The following is a 17,017-nucleotide window of genomic DNA, read 5'->3' as shown; positions in this document are numbered from 1 at the left end:
TGTGCTGGCAAAAGAAACTGGTCTTGTACCAGTTCTCTTTTGTAAGGGGAGTCAAACCGTTTCCAGAAAACGACTTTAGAATTGCTGTTCAAGCCCTCATACTCTTGCATCTAGATGGTAGTAATGTCATACTCCATGAACCGCCAGATGCCACACTGACACGCCTAAGAGGCACTCAACATGCTGCAGACATGGCATCCAAAGCCTGACGAAATATCACATCACCACATCAACCCCCAACAGAACTCCATTGACTCCCATTCTGTCCTGCACCATCTTCATAATCAGCTGCATCATTTATAAATGTTTCACAATCAGCACCCCTCATTATCTTGCAGACAGGCTCACCACCTCAGGTGGATTTTGGCTTACCCTCACCCTGGACACCATCAGATTGTAGATTTAAAACCCTAAAAAGAAAAAACAAAACAGCAGTCCTTTTCCATCTATCCACCCAGGATCTGGAACAACATCACCACATTTTTTTAGGGCCTTCCCAAAGCTGTTTCAATGTAGTGAAATACTTGGAAATTGACCTCTTTGAAGAACACAACATCATAATGCATTAACCATCATCCACCCAGCTCCATCTTGCTCTATCTCTACTTGGTAGTTGACTTTATGCTTGTCTTTGACCATGTACAGTGCTCCTTTTCCTTTTGGTTCGGTTTTTGCTATAGAAATACCATTTAAATAAATACATACATATATATATATATATATATATATATATATATATATATATATATATATATATATATATATATATATATACATACATACATACATATATATATATATATATATATATATAAATTCGTCAATAATTTTGAGCTAAGTGTGGGAATCAATGACACTTGTGGTAACAGACGTCATACCTCTTAACTTCTTAAAGCACTGCAATATGATCTCATTTTGATGCCAATATTCTGCTAGACTAATGGTCAGTCTCCTATCTTTTGATGATGATCTGCATTTGGACTTGGCAGGTACAAACAAAAGGATCATCTGTTGCAAAGTGAGGATCCCAGAAATATGATACTATGGACCAACGTACATCCATCTGCTGAAATACAACTTTATTCTGCCAGACCGTCTCATGAACTGGTCCTATTCCAGATTCCCTATTACCTCCAAACATGCAATTCACATCGCATTGGCCTGCTGCATGCAAAATCATTTCAGTTATTTTAGAAAGCTTATGGAAGTGTTGCTCACCAGTGTGAAACCATTATAGTGGATATACAATGCATACCTCCACTTCCTTTCTGGTGTATATTAACTGCTGTGATCGTGAGTGATATGATTGCTGAGGTTATTTTTTTTAGATAAGTAAAATAAAGTTTTGGAGTCCCATGATGGCTGGTGTGGGTAGGGAGGACCTTTGGTCAACTGTAAAAGATCTGATGAGGCTTGTTCAGCGGGGCCGTGCCTACCAACACTATAGAGGCGCACTCAACATACGTAGAACCATGCCAGCTAGGGTTTGAGCCATTACACATCTGTGGCTTGTCTGGCTGGAAAAGGTTTACCTTTAGCGGACTTTAGATCTATCTGATAAACCTTCAAGTATGAACTCATGTCCTCTTATGACCAGGGACAAAAGGAAAGATGGATGGCTTTGAACGTTTGCACTGATTCTGCAAATGTTACCAAATGTTACCAACTAGATTACTGCACTAGTTCTTATTTCACTCTTTGCGATGTAGATGGACAGCACTTCCGTGTCCCTATGGTTAAGGTTGCACTGTTTAAATAACAATAATTATCTAATGTGTCATAGAAGCTGGAACTACAAGTTACTTTCAAGGTATAAAAATGGAACAAATGTTTTAAAATTTCGAATCTTAAGGCAGAATATAACGTCAACGTTTGGTCCTAGTTAGTAGATTTCATAGTTTCCAACGGGTGTGTGTTTTGAATATTCAATAACTTGACATAGAGCTTGAAAGAATCTATTTTTCATCAATTTGTTTTCAATAGTTGAACCAGCTGTGCACTTGAGATGCAATAGGCTTGTAAAATCCGTGTACAAAAATCTTTTCATCTCTATTTCACAAAGTGCATCCATTATGATCGATGTTGAGTGGGAATGAACTGAATACAGGGACAGGAAATGTGACCTTGCCTCACTACAGCTGCATTATCTTAGATCAGCCAATAGAGGACTAGTTCAGGTCCCTAGATGTGGGGGGGTAGAAGCCTCTCCTATCTGGCAGCTAAACTATGGAACTAGTTTTCGGGTGCTATTAGGTTACAAGATAACAGACTCCTGTTCAGGAGAATGCTTAAGACCTGACTGTTCTCGACCAGGTGAATCTAATCCTCTTGTTCTTCAACAGTTCCATCACTTGTTACATTTCAGCACCAGCATTTGTGTGCTCTATAAATGCATTACTTACTTACTTATTATCCTGCAGCAGTACATAGTTAAATGTCGAAAGAAACAAGTTGATAGCAATAGTGTCAATCATTAATTATGGGCCTTGTATTGTTCTTTTAAAGAAGATTAATTATTGCTCAACTACACTTAAGCAACTATAAAGTCTTAAATTCTTAATTTTATTTTTATTTGACTTATTGCTCTACCACACTTAAGCAACAATCACTGCTGATGGTCTTAACTCTACTTTATTTTGAGTTGAAGTATTGCTCAACCACACTTACTCAACAATGATTGCTGAAGGTCTTAACTGTCCTTTATTTTGGACCTGATTCACATAGATAAACTTAAATTTTTGTGTAAATTTACCATAGTTTGCTATTCCAAAAAGAATTTTACTAATAGTATCTTTATGACTATGGAGTCTCCGCACATTAAAAGATAGAACTGTCTTATCTTTTTATATGTAGAGACTCCTCGGTTGTAAAGATATTACTAGTAAAACACCTTTGTGAATAGCAAAGAATTGTAAACTTACACAAAAGCTTACATTTGTGTATCAAGCCCTTTGAGTTTGGATGCACTTACTCTATATATCTGATAGCCGATATTATATATGTGAGAAATCATATTCTCTCCGTTGTCCGATATATGAAGATCACTCTACCTAATTCAAAGATAAAGAAAGTGGGCTTCTAAATTCGAAATTATTTTAAAAAAAACTTTAGATATGAAAAGCCTCATATTTCTGCTGTTACAAATGAATAGTCAATGAGCACAGAATCTCAGACATAAACATCCTGGTATTTAAGAACAGACTTCAGTTAATTTAAGTAGCTTCACGGAGCGTTTTCAGCACATACCAAAATAAAGATATGAGGATGTCTCACAGCTGTGATTCTAATAAAATCCCACTCAGTAATTCCATGTGGTGGAAATGCTGCAGCGTTTCCCACCGTGCAATTTCAAGCAGAGAGCTGGAATAATGAGAGCTATGCCCGAAGACAAAACATCCTTTAATCCAGGGTTGTTTACGTGTTCCTTACAGCTTTATGGATTTTGCTTTCTTTTGTGAGCTACTCGGGTTTTGACTGTTTTAGATAATAACTTTGTTGGGTGCTTTGACAATGTATTACTTCTTGGGCAATTGTGTTCCTTGAGATGAAATTGACAAGAATAGAATAAAATCAGAAAAAAGGGATTTATGAAGCGTTATGTATTTTTTGGACAGTGTGATGAATTTTGAGATTTGCTATTCGAAATAAATTACTTGGACTCGGTACAGTGATTTTTGCTTAGTGAGGTCCGATAAGCATGTCTCAGATATGGATTTAGTGAGTATATAAGCAACTACATGTGCATACTTATATATATTTTCATGGTTGCCTGTGAAATCCTTTTTCATCTTAAAAATGACGCCTGCTAAACAACTCTGCTTACCTTTTGTTTCCAAGTCTTTTTTTATTTCACCCCCGAAACAGGGAGTATGCAGGAGAGTGACTGGTACACAGCGTTAAGCCTACAACCCCTTCAGGGCCGGCCGCGTCAAGGCAAAATGCAATAAATAACATTGACAGTTCTCAAATTTAACAACATTGTACACAGCGTTCCGCCTACAACCCAGCAGGGCCGGCCGCGTCACATATTACCCAGTGTACACCCGACAGTCACTGCCTAAGATAGCCCGGTCCCTAGGACCAAATGTAACCAGTAACCCAGAATGGTTAAAACTATGAGACCAAGGAGGTCCGAACTTCAACAGAATATCAGAAAAGATGACAGCAGATCATAGAAGACAGCAGGAATAAGTAAAGGGATAAGACTAGGAAAGAGAAGGGGCCGAGGGTGCATCGGAGAGGGCGGGGGGGAAGAGCGTCGCGCCGGACAGTTGGACTGCCCGTAGCGCCTAGAGCATTCTAGGCCTCACGCCCTGGGGCTTCTATGATAGCAGCCTGTCCGGCTCAGGGGGGGCCACTGCGTCCTCCACTAGTCACAGCGCCCGGAGCTTAGGGGGCATGTGTCGCGCATGTTCTACTGTACATAAATATTTCACCAGAGGTTGCCACACCGCCTTAAAGCGTGTGTCGCGAGCCTGCAGTCTAGCTTTGAGAAGTTGCATTGTTATGACATGCCAGAGTCGCACAAACCACGCAACAATGGGCGGCGCTTCCGTCTTTTTCCAATATAAAGCAATGAGCTGCCTAGCTGCTCCCAGCATTTGAAGCGCCAATGCCCAGTCGCTCCGGGTTAGGGCCTTCAGGCCTGCCGGTTTGACACCCAGTAGTATCGTGCTAGTGGCTTCAGGTAGAGGAAACCCCAGAACCCCCCTGATGTGGCTCAAGACCTCCTTCCAGAAGAGGGTTAGCGAAGAGCAGGTCCACCATATGTGCAGAAAATCTCCAGTCGCAGACCGACACCTCCAGCACTCAGGGGAAGAGGCCGGGAACATTTTGTGCAAATGCTGTGGCGTGTAGTACCACTGGTCATCATTTTATATGCATTCTCTTGTTGTGATATGCTATGATATACTTTGGGTATGTCGCGCCACAAACGGAGCCACTGTACCGGGGCGATGTCCGTGCCCGAGATAGATTGCCAGCGTTGCTGGTACGGATGAGAGGGCGGCGTGAGAGGATGCTGCAGAATCTGATAAATTTTTGAGATCAGGCCCCTCGATTCAGTAAAGGAGCGAGCTAGCCGCTCAAACGGGGTGAAAGCGTGTGTAGCCACCTGGTACGTTTCATCTGCTAGTACCCAATGCCTCAGTTGAGCATATTGCATCCCAGCCTCGGGTGGTATTCGGAATTCCTCCCTGCAGTGGGCGAAGGTCTTAAGAGAGCCCCCATCAAATAGATCCGTAAGTACTCTACAGTTGCCCTGAGGCCACTTATGGAAAGCTCTGGTACGATGGGCCAGGGGGAAGCTCGGGTTCCCCTCAAGTGGGGTGTGCGGCGAGGGAAAGGTTGTGAGGCCCCTGCGTACCGCTATCCTGTCCCAGATCTCCAGCACCGTTTTCATGGGCACCGCCAAGTATGCACTCGGGGACCGCCCCGCCTTAGGTTTCCACGCCACATCCCAGATGGTGCGTCCAGTCACGGCTCTGTCCATATGCAGGCACCCCTTCTCGCTCTCAGTTACGCCCAATTCTATTATAAAACAAAGGTGCGCAGCCCAATAGTACTCCACTAGGATAGGGCAGGCCAGACCCCCCCGATCTCGCGGTGCCAAGAGAAGGGCTTGGGAGAAGCGAGGCCTCCTCCCCCCCAGATGAAATTGGTTAAGTCTCTCTGCAAAATTCTTATGTGATGGAGCGGTATGGGGGTGGGGAGACACTGAAATAAATACAAGATTTTGGGTAGAATGCACATCTTAATCGCATTGATTCTGCCCAGCCATGACGGTACAAGCAGCTTCCACCTCTGCAGATCTTCGAGGACCGATCGTGAGGACCGATCGTCGGCTCTCCCTCCAGTTGGCTTGCGTCCAACCATCCAGCGAGGGAGTCAACTGTAAGCCAAGATAGCGGATATGCTGTGCCGTCCACCGATAGGGGGCTATATGTTCCAGATGGGGGATTTCTGTCTTCGGGATGGTACGGTTGAGCGCCCAGGACTTGCTGTGGTTGATTTTCAGGCCAGAAACACGTTCGAAGAGGCACAGCGCTGAGTGCACTGCCGGCAAGGACTCTTGGGGCTTAGTAAGTGTAAGGATGAGGTCATCCGCGAAGAGCGCTACTTTGTTGTTTTGGCCGCCTAGAGGGATGCCATGGATGTCAGGAACCCGACGAATCATATCCGCTAGTGGCTCTATTGCCAAGGCAAATAATAGGGGTGAAAGCGGGCAGCCCTGCCTGGTTCCCCTCCCGATGTTAAACGGCTCCGTGAGCTGCCCGTTCACACGAATCCTGGCCCGTGGTGCAAGGTACGGTGCCATGATCCTAGTAACCATCTTCTGGCCGAGCCCTATCTTGTGTAGTACCGCCCTGAGGAAGGACCAGTCCACCCGGTCAAACGCCTTTTCCGCGTCTAGCGAAAGAAGACAGGCTGGGATCTGCCAGTGATGGGCCTTCCCCACAAGGTGTGCTACCCTGTGCACGTTGTCAGCCCTGTGTTGGTTGCGGATGAAGCCCACCTGGTCAGGGTCTATCAGGCCCGGCATATGGGGGTCCAATCGCCTCGCTAGCAACTTGGTGTATATTTTAAAGTCGGTGTTTAGTAAAGCAATCGGGCGGTACAACGCGCACATTGTAGGATCTTTCCCAGGTTTGAGGATTAAGGCGATATCCGCCAGTCCCATGTCAGGGGATGGCCCCTCCTCATCAGTAAAGGAGTTATATAACCGGAGAAGGTAGGGTCCGAGCTGCGCCTGGAACATGCGATAGAAGGATAGAGGGAGCCCATCAGGCCCCGGAGTTTTCCCCAGGGGGAGCTCTCGGATGGCTGAAGCTATCTCCTCTTGCGTGATCGACTCCTCCAGGAACTTCGCTTAGTGGGGGTGTAGTGTCGCCCCCCCATACTGCCCCAGTACTTCCTTCACCAGCTCTGGAGGCGGTTTCTCTTCCGTATACAGTGCGGCGTAATAGTCCCTGAAAGCCTGACATTTATCCTTCGCCGCCGCGATCCTGGTCCCATTCGGCAGTTGAACGTTCCCTATATGCGCTTTAGCGGCTCGGGCTCTCAGTCTCCTCGCCAGTAGCCTCCCCACCTTCTCCCCGCCCTCGAAATATCTCTGTTGTAATGCCAAGAGGGAGTTCTCCGCCGTATTTGTGCGCAACATCCTGAGCTGGCCTCTAAGATTAGCTAACTGCTGTCTCGACCGCAAGGTAGAACCGCCCTGGTCCTGTATCTCTGCCTTCTTTAGATCTCCTGTTAGTTTGTCCTCCAGCGCTCGTGCCTCACGCGACCTCGCGATCGAGAGGGATGTGATTTGCCCCCGTATCGTAGCCTTGAAGGCTTCCCAGACCACTGGGAAGGGCGTCTCAGGCAGGTCATTACACTCGAAGTAGGAAGCAATGGCCCCCCTGATGTCCTCAACATCCGCTGCATCCCGAAGGATACTTGGCGGTAGACACCACCTTCGTTTCCGGGCAGGACAGGCGGCCGGGTCCTGCAGGAGTAACTCAACATGGGCGTGGTCGGAGAGCGAAATATCGGACAGTTTGACCCCTAGGGCATCGCGGGTGAGGTCGTGATATATAAACAAATAATCGATGCGAGAATAGGATCGGTGTGCATGTGAGTAGAATGAGTACTCCCTCTTGTCTGGGGAGAAGTATCTGCTTACCTTTAACATTGTTTGGGCTTCTATGATTTTGGAGGATGAAATTATGCAGCAACGTTATCTAAATTATGGGATGTTAATAAACATTATGCAGCACTTTGCCATTAATATTTTTAGCCATTTTAGACAGAAACAATGTTTTTGTTGAAATCTGAAAATTTGGCAAAGTATACAGCAAATTATGAGTAGATTATTTGCCAAATGCCGTAAAACTATAAATATGTGGTAAATGCTGCAGCCACAAAATTGCCTAAATGTGCGGACCCTCATCATTCACCATCATTTTATTAACAATTTACTCAAAAAACGTAAACAAAGACTGGATATTCAAATTCTACTAGGTTCCGATTGTTAGCACCATTTTGAAGAAAACTTTTTTTTCTAGCTAAATGCCCCAAGATAAACATTTATTTTATAAAAAAATGTGTAACAGGTAACATGTCTAATATAGCACTATCTTGCAATTTCGTAGTTCTGGCGACATTTAAAAAACATTCGGCCTTTGGAGTTGTGGTTGGTGATGTCACCTTAGAAGCCTTTATTGGCAATAGTGGACCATATTACAGTTAACTGTAATGTAGTCTCTATATATGCGTACACTTCTCGAAGACCGAAACAACTGGATATAAGTGGCGCACTTTAAAGATAGACAGGGAATAGGGCTAGCCAAATTGTGTAAATTAGGGGGAAGGAGGATATTCCATCTTGGGTAACAAGGCAGTGGTGAAGTAGGTTTCCTCGTGAGTTGTTGATGATGCTCCCTTTGAACGGATGGGTCATCGGCATCAGTATATAATGCGGGAAGCTTATCGCAAGCCTGATATGTGGTAGGTGGGCTGATTTTCTTCATTCTGAGTGCCTGGATACAATAGGATTGTCTCCTATTTTCCCTTCTTGTCATGTCTGGTGATATTGAGGATACGTGCGATGCTGCCTCTGGTGATGGCAGTTTTTTGGCCTTTTAGACCAGTTTGCTGGTCATCACTGCCTGGTGTGTGGTGCAGCAGATTTGGATTCAAAGCTTAATGTGTGCGGGTGTTTGTCGGTGCTTTGCAACAGCATTTCTTTTTAAACACCGGCACTTGTTTAAGAGAGCACACCACATAACGGCCCTCTTCGCCTACTTGTAAGTACAGTACGTGTGTTTAGCAATGCAGTGTATTAACACAAGATAAAACTCGCAATTCTAGGCCACCACTACAGCTTGGGATGACCTGCAATAGTCTAAAATGTCACACTTGTTTAAGTCCGGTACTTTGTAAGTAATGCTGGCACTGTAGCTCAGCAGCAGTGGCAGGATCTGTGAATGGTAATATCTGCAGCGAAATACCTTGTGCCTGGAACTTTTTTACAAATGAGGCACTGTTTGAACTATGATGTGGGCCTAATTCCATTAACAGCTAAACAGTGGGTCTCCAATCAGGTCTGTTTGTCAATTACAGGATAAGAATGTGCAGACATTCCCTAATGCACAGGCAAGCAGCACACACCTCTACTGAAAATGACCTTGGGTTGGCTGAGCTCCAGAGGACAGGGGTCTCTGACTTTTTCCTGCTATGCCTGGAAGGCAGAACTTCTTGTACTTGGTGATGCTCCCGCCCTTGGGTATGTGGCCAAGTGGGAGTCGTACCTCAAGTGGCAGCCGTATCTCAAGTGGAAGCCATACTTAGGTTATGGACTGCCAAAGTAGTCACTCCATGTGCTCCGAAGGTTTTTTCCAACTTGGCCTTGACCTCTTCAATCCATAGCCGGCTGTAGACCTTGCCGTTGGACTACTCATTTTACCTACAGGACTCTTGAAACTGGCTGGACCTACTCGGGCAGTGGAGTACTGCATCTACTCCAGGGATGTGTTTGACTTCATGGTCCAGGTTCAGTTCCTGGAGAGTCCACTGAGCTTTTCATCCTCTGAGGTCGATAAAATGAGGATGATTGCTGTGCTAATTTGGCCCTGACCACAAAGGTACAGTGCCTGCTGCATAGACTAAACATGACTAATGGATGCACGTTTGCAGTTGCTTTCTTAACTTGAGACAACTGGTTGTAGTCGTTTCCAGTGTCACCTCAGACGCTTGTGGGATTCATCAGTGTTTGTGGAGCTTGACTGTCAGGCCGTTCACATGCGTAAAAATAAATAAAATGACCCTGGCTGGGCAATAAATGAAATATTCCCAAAGTCTAATTCGGAAGGCTTATTTCGGCATTACGAAGCTCAGAGGTTTGCTTGGTGTTGTTTTTGCTCCGAGGTGTATTAACTCCTAGTTATGTCTGTCTAAACCATCTTTTGGGAGACAGTGTCAGCTCAGGGATGCAGAAAAGTGTCATTCTGATGGCTGTGATTTCAGGACCGCGTCTGCCATCTCCAGTGACAGTATGGCACTTTCAGGACTGGGAGACTTTGACATTCAGTGCCCACATGATTCCAGCCTGTGCCATCTGGAGTGCCAACTTGGCATTTTCAGCATTGTGAGAATTCGACCTTCATTGAGGTGGTGGTGTAGTGAGACCTTCCAGCCTGTGCCATCTCAGAGGACAATGTGGCACTTTCAGGATTGTGAGACTTTGACCTATAGTGAGGCGATGGTGCACTGGGGGTTTCCAGACTGTCTCTTCGTCTGACAATGTGGCACTTTCAGGCCTGTGAGAATTCAACATTCAGTGAGGAGACAATGCCCTCATGATTCCAGCCTGTGCCCTCTGGAGTGCCAACTTGGCACTTCCTGCATTGAGAGAGTTCAGCCTTCATTGAGGTGATGATGCAGTGAGACCTTCCAGACTGTGCCTTCTCAGATAACAATGTGTCGCTTTCAGGATGGTGAGACTTCGATCTACACTGAGGCGATGGTGCACTGGGAACTTCCAGACAATCATCTTCTGTGACAATGTGGCACTTCAGGACTGTGTCGCTTTTATCTCCAGTGAGGTGATAGTGAACTGTTGACTCTGTCTGTACCGTCTCCAGTAACAACGTGGAACTTTCAGGATTGAGAAATCAATTCTCCAGTGAAGTGAGGTGAACTGAGTATTGCAGCCTATGTCATCTTCTGTGGCAATGCAAAGTGGTACTTTCAGGACTGTGAGGTTTCAGCATCCATAGAGGCGATGGTTCATCGAAGACTTGTAGCTTTTTGTCTCCATTAATAATGTTGGACTGTGAGACTTTGATCCCTAGTGAGGCGCTGGAGCCTTGAGGATGACTCCGCATTTGCCATCTCCATTGATAGCATAGGACTTCAAGGGCAGTGGGGATTCGAACTACCATTGGGCGATGGTGCACTGAAAATGTGGCACTTTGGGGCCATTGAGACTTCCATCTCCAGTGGGGCTTGGGGTGCACTGAAGATTCCAGCTGAACCATTTCTAGAGCCAATGTGGCACTACAAGGATTGTGAGACTACATAAACTCCAGTGAGGCGATGATGTGCTGCATACTTCCTGCCTGAGACATCTCCAGAGACACTGTGGAACTCTGAGATCAGCTAGCTTGTGCCTCCCCTCAAACAAGACCCTGGACCACAGTCCGGGCGAGCAGCTTGTTCCATCTTCAGTGACAATGTAACACTGTCCTTGCAGTGAGACTGACTCTTCCAGGGAGGGGGTGGTGTACTGAAGACTTACATCCTGTGCCATCTCCAGAGAGACGGTGGATCTCTGATGTCAAGAAGCCCGCGCCCTCCCTCTGCAGCAGATCCTGGGCTCCTGCCATCCCCTAAGAGTGACCCAGCAGCACAGATCCTCTGAGCTCTGTTGTGCTGATGTCACGCGGAGGTGGGGCCAAGTCAATGGATTGACAAGAGAGAAAAGCGATGAAAGCACAGCATGGCTGAGGATGAAGGAGGCTGCGGCTTCAGTTGAGCTTTACCTCTGATTAGCTTCATTTTGCCCCATTTTATGCCACCAATACCGCTCTCTTTTTTATGCTACGTAATACAGTCATGAACTTCCGCTCGCCCTCTTAATAATGGCAATATCTGTTGTGAAACCCGTTGCCCACTGAATCTTGATAAAAACTCCTCCTTCTCATCATGTAACCATGGCAAAGTGTAACAAATGTTTAGGTGGAAAATGTTGCGTAGTTCTTATTAAAAAATCATATATAGCACTTATATGTTACAAGGGTATATTTATTATATAGCCTGAGGGTGCTTTACTCGTAACTCAACATCAGGTTATAATAAAATAAAAATACGAGTAACATTGAATCAGAAATGCATTCAATAAAGACATCAATGCCAGGGTCGGGTCTGAGGACATCTGGAGTGGGGGAACATTATTTTTGCAAAAGGCCGAACATATGGGTTTTATGAGGTTTGCTGCAGGTAAGAACAAGTAAGTAAATCGACCTTAAACGCCTTTAGTAATCCACTCACTAGGGTGAGGGTTCATGTCTGCTTTTAGGCATAAATGAAATATGAGTAACACAGGGGATTGCACTATGCACCCAAACCGCTACTGTTTTTTCTGTAATGATTGTAATTAATTGGTCAGTTTTAATAAAAATTCAAATTCAAATGCCTGCTTTCTGGGGATTTAGAGTTTGCACGTGCCACGTTGTCCATAGGTTGCTGCTCCTGTAAAAGGATGAGAAAGAACAGGGACTAAACACTTTAGGAAGAGTTACAGCTAGAGGACTGTTACAGAGCTCCTTTCAAGCACAGCATATGTAGTTGCCTCTATAGTGGAACTTTTCAGGCTGCAAGTTTGTACATTCTCAAATGAGGTGGCAAGTATGAGGTTGACGTCAGTAAATGCGTGGGGACTTGAGGTCCGTGTAGGAAATGTGCAAGAGCGCAATGCCTGGATAGGCCTTCTTGTAAATAACCTGAGTTTAAAACCATTTGTTTTAACTGTGTTTTTTTGCAAACCCACAGGTGGGAACGCAGAGAGCTCGTTCGACATTGAGAAAGGTGTCGGCACCATTGTTATCGCTAAACCGCTGGATGCAGAGCTGAGGTCCATCTATAACATGACTGTGGAAGTGACCGATGGGACAAACATTGCAACGACTCAGGTACTCCCAGAGCATTGCACATCGGGAAGCTCAACATTTACTATGAGCCTATAGATCTAGTGCAGAGTTTACTCTCTATATTAATCCGACTGTGTTTATTGTGTTGTCTGGCTATGATTTCAATAGTTTATAGTGCCAACCAAAGACCAATAGAGCTTTACAACACCCCCTGTCCCTCGAGTAACATGTCAAAATATCGTATACAGAATTATTATCCAACATAAAAATTGTGTCCTTAATGTTGTTCACAAAAATATAATTCGGCTAGATGTAGGTTTTCTATAATTAAATTCCATTAGCCAATTATTTTTGTAAACAATGTTGTTTCTTTAAAATATATATATTTTTATTGACCTCGTATGTCAAATAAACTATACATTAGATTCATCACATATTGTCTTATTTGTCTCTTCTTTGACAAGAGCAATTATTTCAGCATTGCATATCCTATTATGGGTTGAAACTTCATCGACACAGACAAGTAACAAACAAACCCACAAAGGGATTATTACTCAATGAACTGATTTGTGACTTTTACGTGGATTATTACTGACAAATCCACCCCTGCATTCAGTTTCCATTGGATGTACGCTTTGATATATGGTAGATATCACACAGGGGTCACATCGCAAATTTTTTATTTTTTTTGACTACGTGTTTTTTTATTATTGGTTTATTAATTGTTGAGATAAACTGACTTCTCTTTTTTTATTTGTGGTGGTCTTTAATCTCCACTTGCAGCATTGATTGCATTGGATTAGTTAACCTTTAAGATTGATGGTTTGTAATGTATGAATGATACCAATGAGAACCATTGTTGCATATAAAGTATCATTTTAAGGGTGTCACAAAATACCCAGTGATACTCATACTTTTTCTGAATCTAACAAACCTTAATACTTTCTGTACAATTTAGTTTTAGCCGACAGTGAGCATGGGGCCCACATCTAGGCATGCCTTTGGCTACCTAGGGTGTGACATCAAACACACAAAGGTGATGGGAGCAATGCTTGCATATAGTCTAACCAATGGCAATCGTTTGGGGTAGCATTCTAACCCATCAATTGTTTGCCCACTGTGCCACCTCAGCTTAGACCCAGCCATATACAAATCAGCCATGGTCCCGCTCAAGTAGGAACAGTCCAGGCTAAACTGCCAAGCCAGGTCCCCTTTGAACCAGAAAACAAGCAATCCAAGACCGATTCCAGCCTATCTTAGCCTCTTCAGTCGTTTGAATGTTACCCCGAAAAAATGCCAGTGGTTTGAGAACCAGAATTATTTCTTTGTTGTACTAACTTTGCTGACATGATGGTATTTTGATTGCTGGTTTACGCATTTTTTCTTTAGGAAGAGTGTTGTGCTTTTTGGTTTTTTTTAGAAATCTGTATTGAGTGGCAGCAATAAAATTACACGTTTACATTTTACCACATCACTTTGACTTTGCAATATGGTGACAACAATTGATCAGACTAAAAACGAAGAGGAGAAAAAAAAAAGAAAACTGCTGCCATGGTCATATGTCCATAATCTAATTAAAACATATCTCAACTGAATCTAACATCCTCCTGATTCTTATTCTACATGTGTTACATATGCCAAGTATCTAAGAAGAGTGTAAATAGCAAGCGACAAGCATAAAAGCGAACTCCCAATTAGAGTCTGCACCGTTCACTTCCGCTTTTGATGTATAGTACCCCACCATATGTGTCTCCCCCAACTTCCAAAGACCTAAGACGTGTAGATGTATCTATCTCTCTTTCTATATAAATCTCACAGCAAACAAAATCCCTATGCACTTTAAACCTTCATGACAGCTGTTGTCAGGACCCTTGAGTTGCATTCTTTGGCCACGCCCTCGACATTAGAAATTGTCTGAAATGGGCCACAAATGTGCTTGCTGTTTGTGTGTGTCAGATTCTAATAAAGTCACAGTGCTGCTCACCAATCGCCCCTATAATTCAATTTGTTCATTTTGCTTTCAGGATAACCTATGTATTGGATTTATGTCCTTGATTGTTCACAACATAAATACATGTAGGCATATAGCTTTTTACAAAAATACTTTTAAAACACTGTCCCTTTATCAAAAGTATCTCCCTTGGAATATTTTGCTGTGTAAATCTTTTAAGTTTACTACTTACAACCCAGCTTCAACTTCGAACTCCCTATCTTATAACCCTTTTTGACTACCCAGTTTAACTCTGCTAGTGTGATCTGCTTAGCAAAGGGGCCCTTCTGTTATAGTGTTTTATCCTAAGATGGTGGTTTAGCATGAGATATTCTTTCTTGCAAAGCTGAGGGCTGTTCACACAAAGTCTTTCAAATATTGCCAAACACTTCCTCAGTGCCTAATTTGAGTTGGTGCTTTCCAGTGCTCGGCACCAGCACTTTATCATTATCACCACCCTTAAAACTCTCTGCCACATGGTGGCGCTGCTCATCTAATTTTGAGATGAGCAGTACAACGGTTGGTTATGAATACAATATACGTTCAAAAATACTAATACCTGCCTCCCCAGCCATTCCTTTAGTTTTGGGGACCTGTAATAATCTGAACGGTTGCAATTACAGGCGAGAGCTATGGTTAGTTTTTTTGCAACCCCCATTAGCAGCGATGAGGGTGCAAGCTGCATTGGCCTCCTGGTCAGGGCCATGGCACTTATTATTTTACAAATTAAGCACTGCACTTCCCATAACAAAAAGCCGTACATACCGTTTGAATTTCAAAATCTTTGCTTATAATTCTCTTCGAATTTTAGTACTCCTGGAAAACATGCTACATTTTACCAACGTACCACAGATGGAAATGCAGTGAACATTTGCACGGTTAATTTGTTTTGTTTTCCTATGGTACCTGTGGTATGGTTTAAGTAAGACACGCTCGTTACTCGTCGCCCACATTATTTTTGGGGGGTATTTCCTACCCATTCTCACCCTGAAAACATACTTATCAGTTGCTATAACCGCATTACGTGTTTGTGCACAGAATAATAATTTAATATACCTAAATTGAGTTTAGGTATGCAAAGTTTTTTCGAGTGGGACTAAACGACCTCAACACATTAATTTTGTACAGGGAGCTGGAAATCTTGAATTGTGAGCGGGCACTTTTTTTTTGATGCAACACCTCTCAAAAAATGTAAATCTCTAACTTCACAGAAAAGTCTGAGTTCTGTTCAAATACCACAGTTTGTCCACATCAGAATGCCGATAACTCGAGTTATTGTTCGTTCTTTGTCGCCCCTCTGAGCAGTGGCGAACCATGCCCACTGGGTAACCTTTAAAAAACATGGCCTCCAACAAAAACGTCCTTAAAGCTTTTAAACTGCCCACAAAGAATGCGCAGAATTTAAGAAGTTCAAGGACTTAATATGTTATAGTACAACAGAGCGGCGAGGCCAGGCAATTAGCCGCGGGCTCGCTGCCTCCTGCAGCTGTAAAGAACATTTGCTGGCCTTTGTCCAGGTTTTAAGCAAACGAGGCCCTGAATGCAGCAAGGTATTTCTGATGGGCAACATTAGGAACGGCTTCGCAGGCACTTCCGGGGCCCGGTTTTGTCCTGCTCTGGGCTGCATTGTGTTTCGCCAGCTCTTTCAGTTCACCATCTTGAATATGGAGTCTTTCGAGCCCTGCTTTGCCTAATTTATAAGCTTGCTGGAATACAAGTGCCTTTCTCAGAGCCCTTTAACTGTGGGAATAGAAAGCTGAGATGAAGGAATGGCGTATGCAGCAGAGAAGCGCACGGAGTGACTGTAAATTAGGGCTATTCACAATGTGGCAGATGAGCAGAGCCTGCTCGGGCGCTCTGCACAGCAGCAAGGGTATCTCACTGCAACCTGGCGCTCTCCTGAAGCCTTGGAAGTTCAGAAGATGTGATGAAATGCTTTTTTTCTTTTGTTGCCTCTTCCTTTAAAATGTGAAAAGCATGTTTCATTAATAAGCTTGTAAAATCTCCCATAAGAAGGAAACACAGTTTTCACTTGCTTCTTGGTGAATTTTCTATTTCAAAGAAAATCTTTGCATATTATTTCTAGCGCCATTTGAGTTAGTAACAAGTATAAATTGTAATTTTCGATGAAATGATCGGAATACATTTGTTTACATTTCGAATGGGCTGTTGGAGTGGTAAACAACCAGTCGCATCTCCTGTTCTTCCTGGACACTTCTGCAATGGAGAAGGGACCACAGACCGCGTGCGGCTCCTTCTGTAACACCCGGTTTGGGCATACTTCTGCTCCATGGAGCGGAAAGTGGGCGTTTTCTTTTATTTGCATGCAAATAGAGAGGTGCCTTCCCCATGAGTCTGCACCATATTACAGGGGCATGGTTAAATGGGCCTTCAT

The 17,017-nt window shown here is 43.9% G+C and overlaps 1 protein-coding gene across 2 annotated transcripts in view; it reads left to right on the top strand.

The window, feature by feature from the left end:
- Positions 1-17,017, top strand: part of FAT3 (FAT atypical cadherin 3) — a 741,111-nt gene that overhangs the window by 464,683 nt on the left and 259,411 nt on the right. For both annotated transcript variants that reach the window (XM_078658413.1, XM_078658412.1), the window contains exon 6: positions 12,535-12,674. In XM_078658413.1, the coding sequence (XP_078514539.1) occupies positions 12,535-12,674 (140 nt within the window). The remainder of the gene's footprint in view (positions 1-12,534; positions 12,675-17,017) is intronic.

The sequence above is a fragment of the Lissotriton helveticus genome, chromosome 8, assembly GCF_964261635.1.
Source record: "Lissotriton helveticus chromosome 8, aLisHel1.1, whole genome shotgun sequence".
NCBI classification, from domain to species: domain Eukaryota; kingdom Metazoa; phylum Chordata; class Amphibia; order Caudata; family Salamandridae; genus Lissotriton; species Lissotriton helveticus.
The sequence above is the reverse complement of the archived record's forward strand: the minus strand, read 5'-3'. Positions and strand labels throughout refer to the sequence as shown.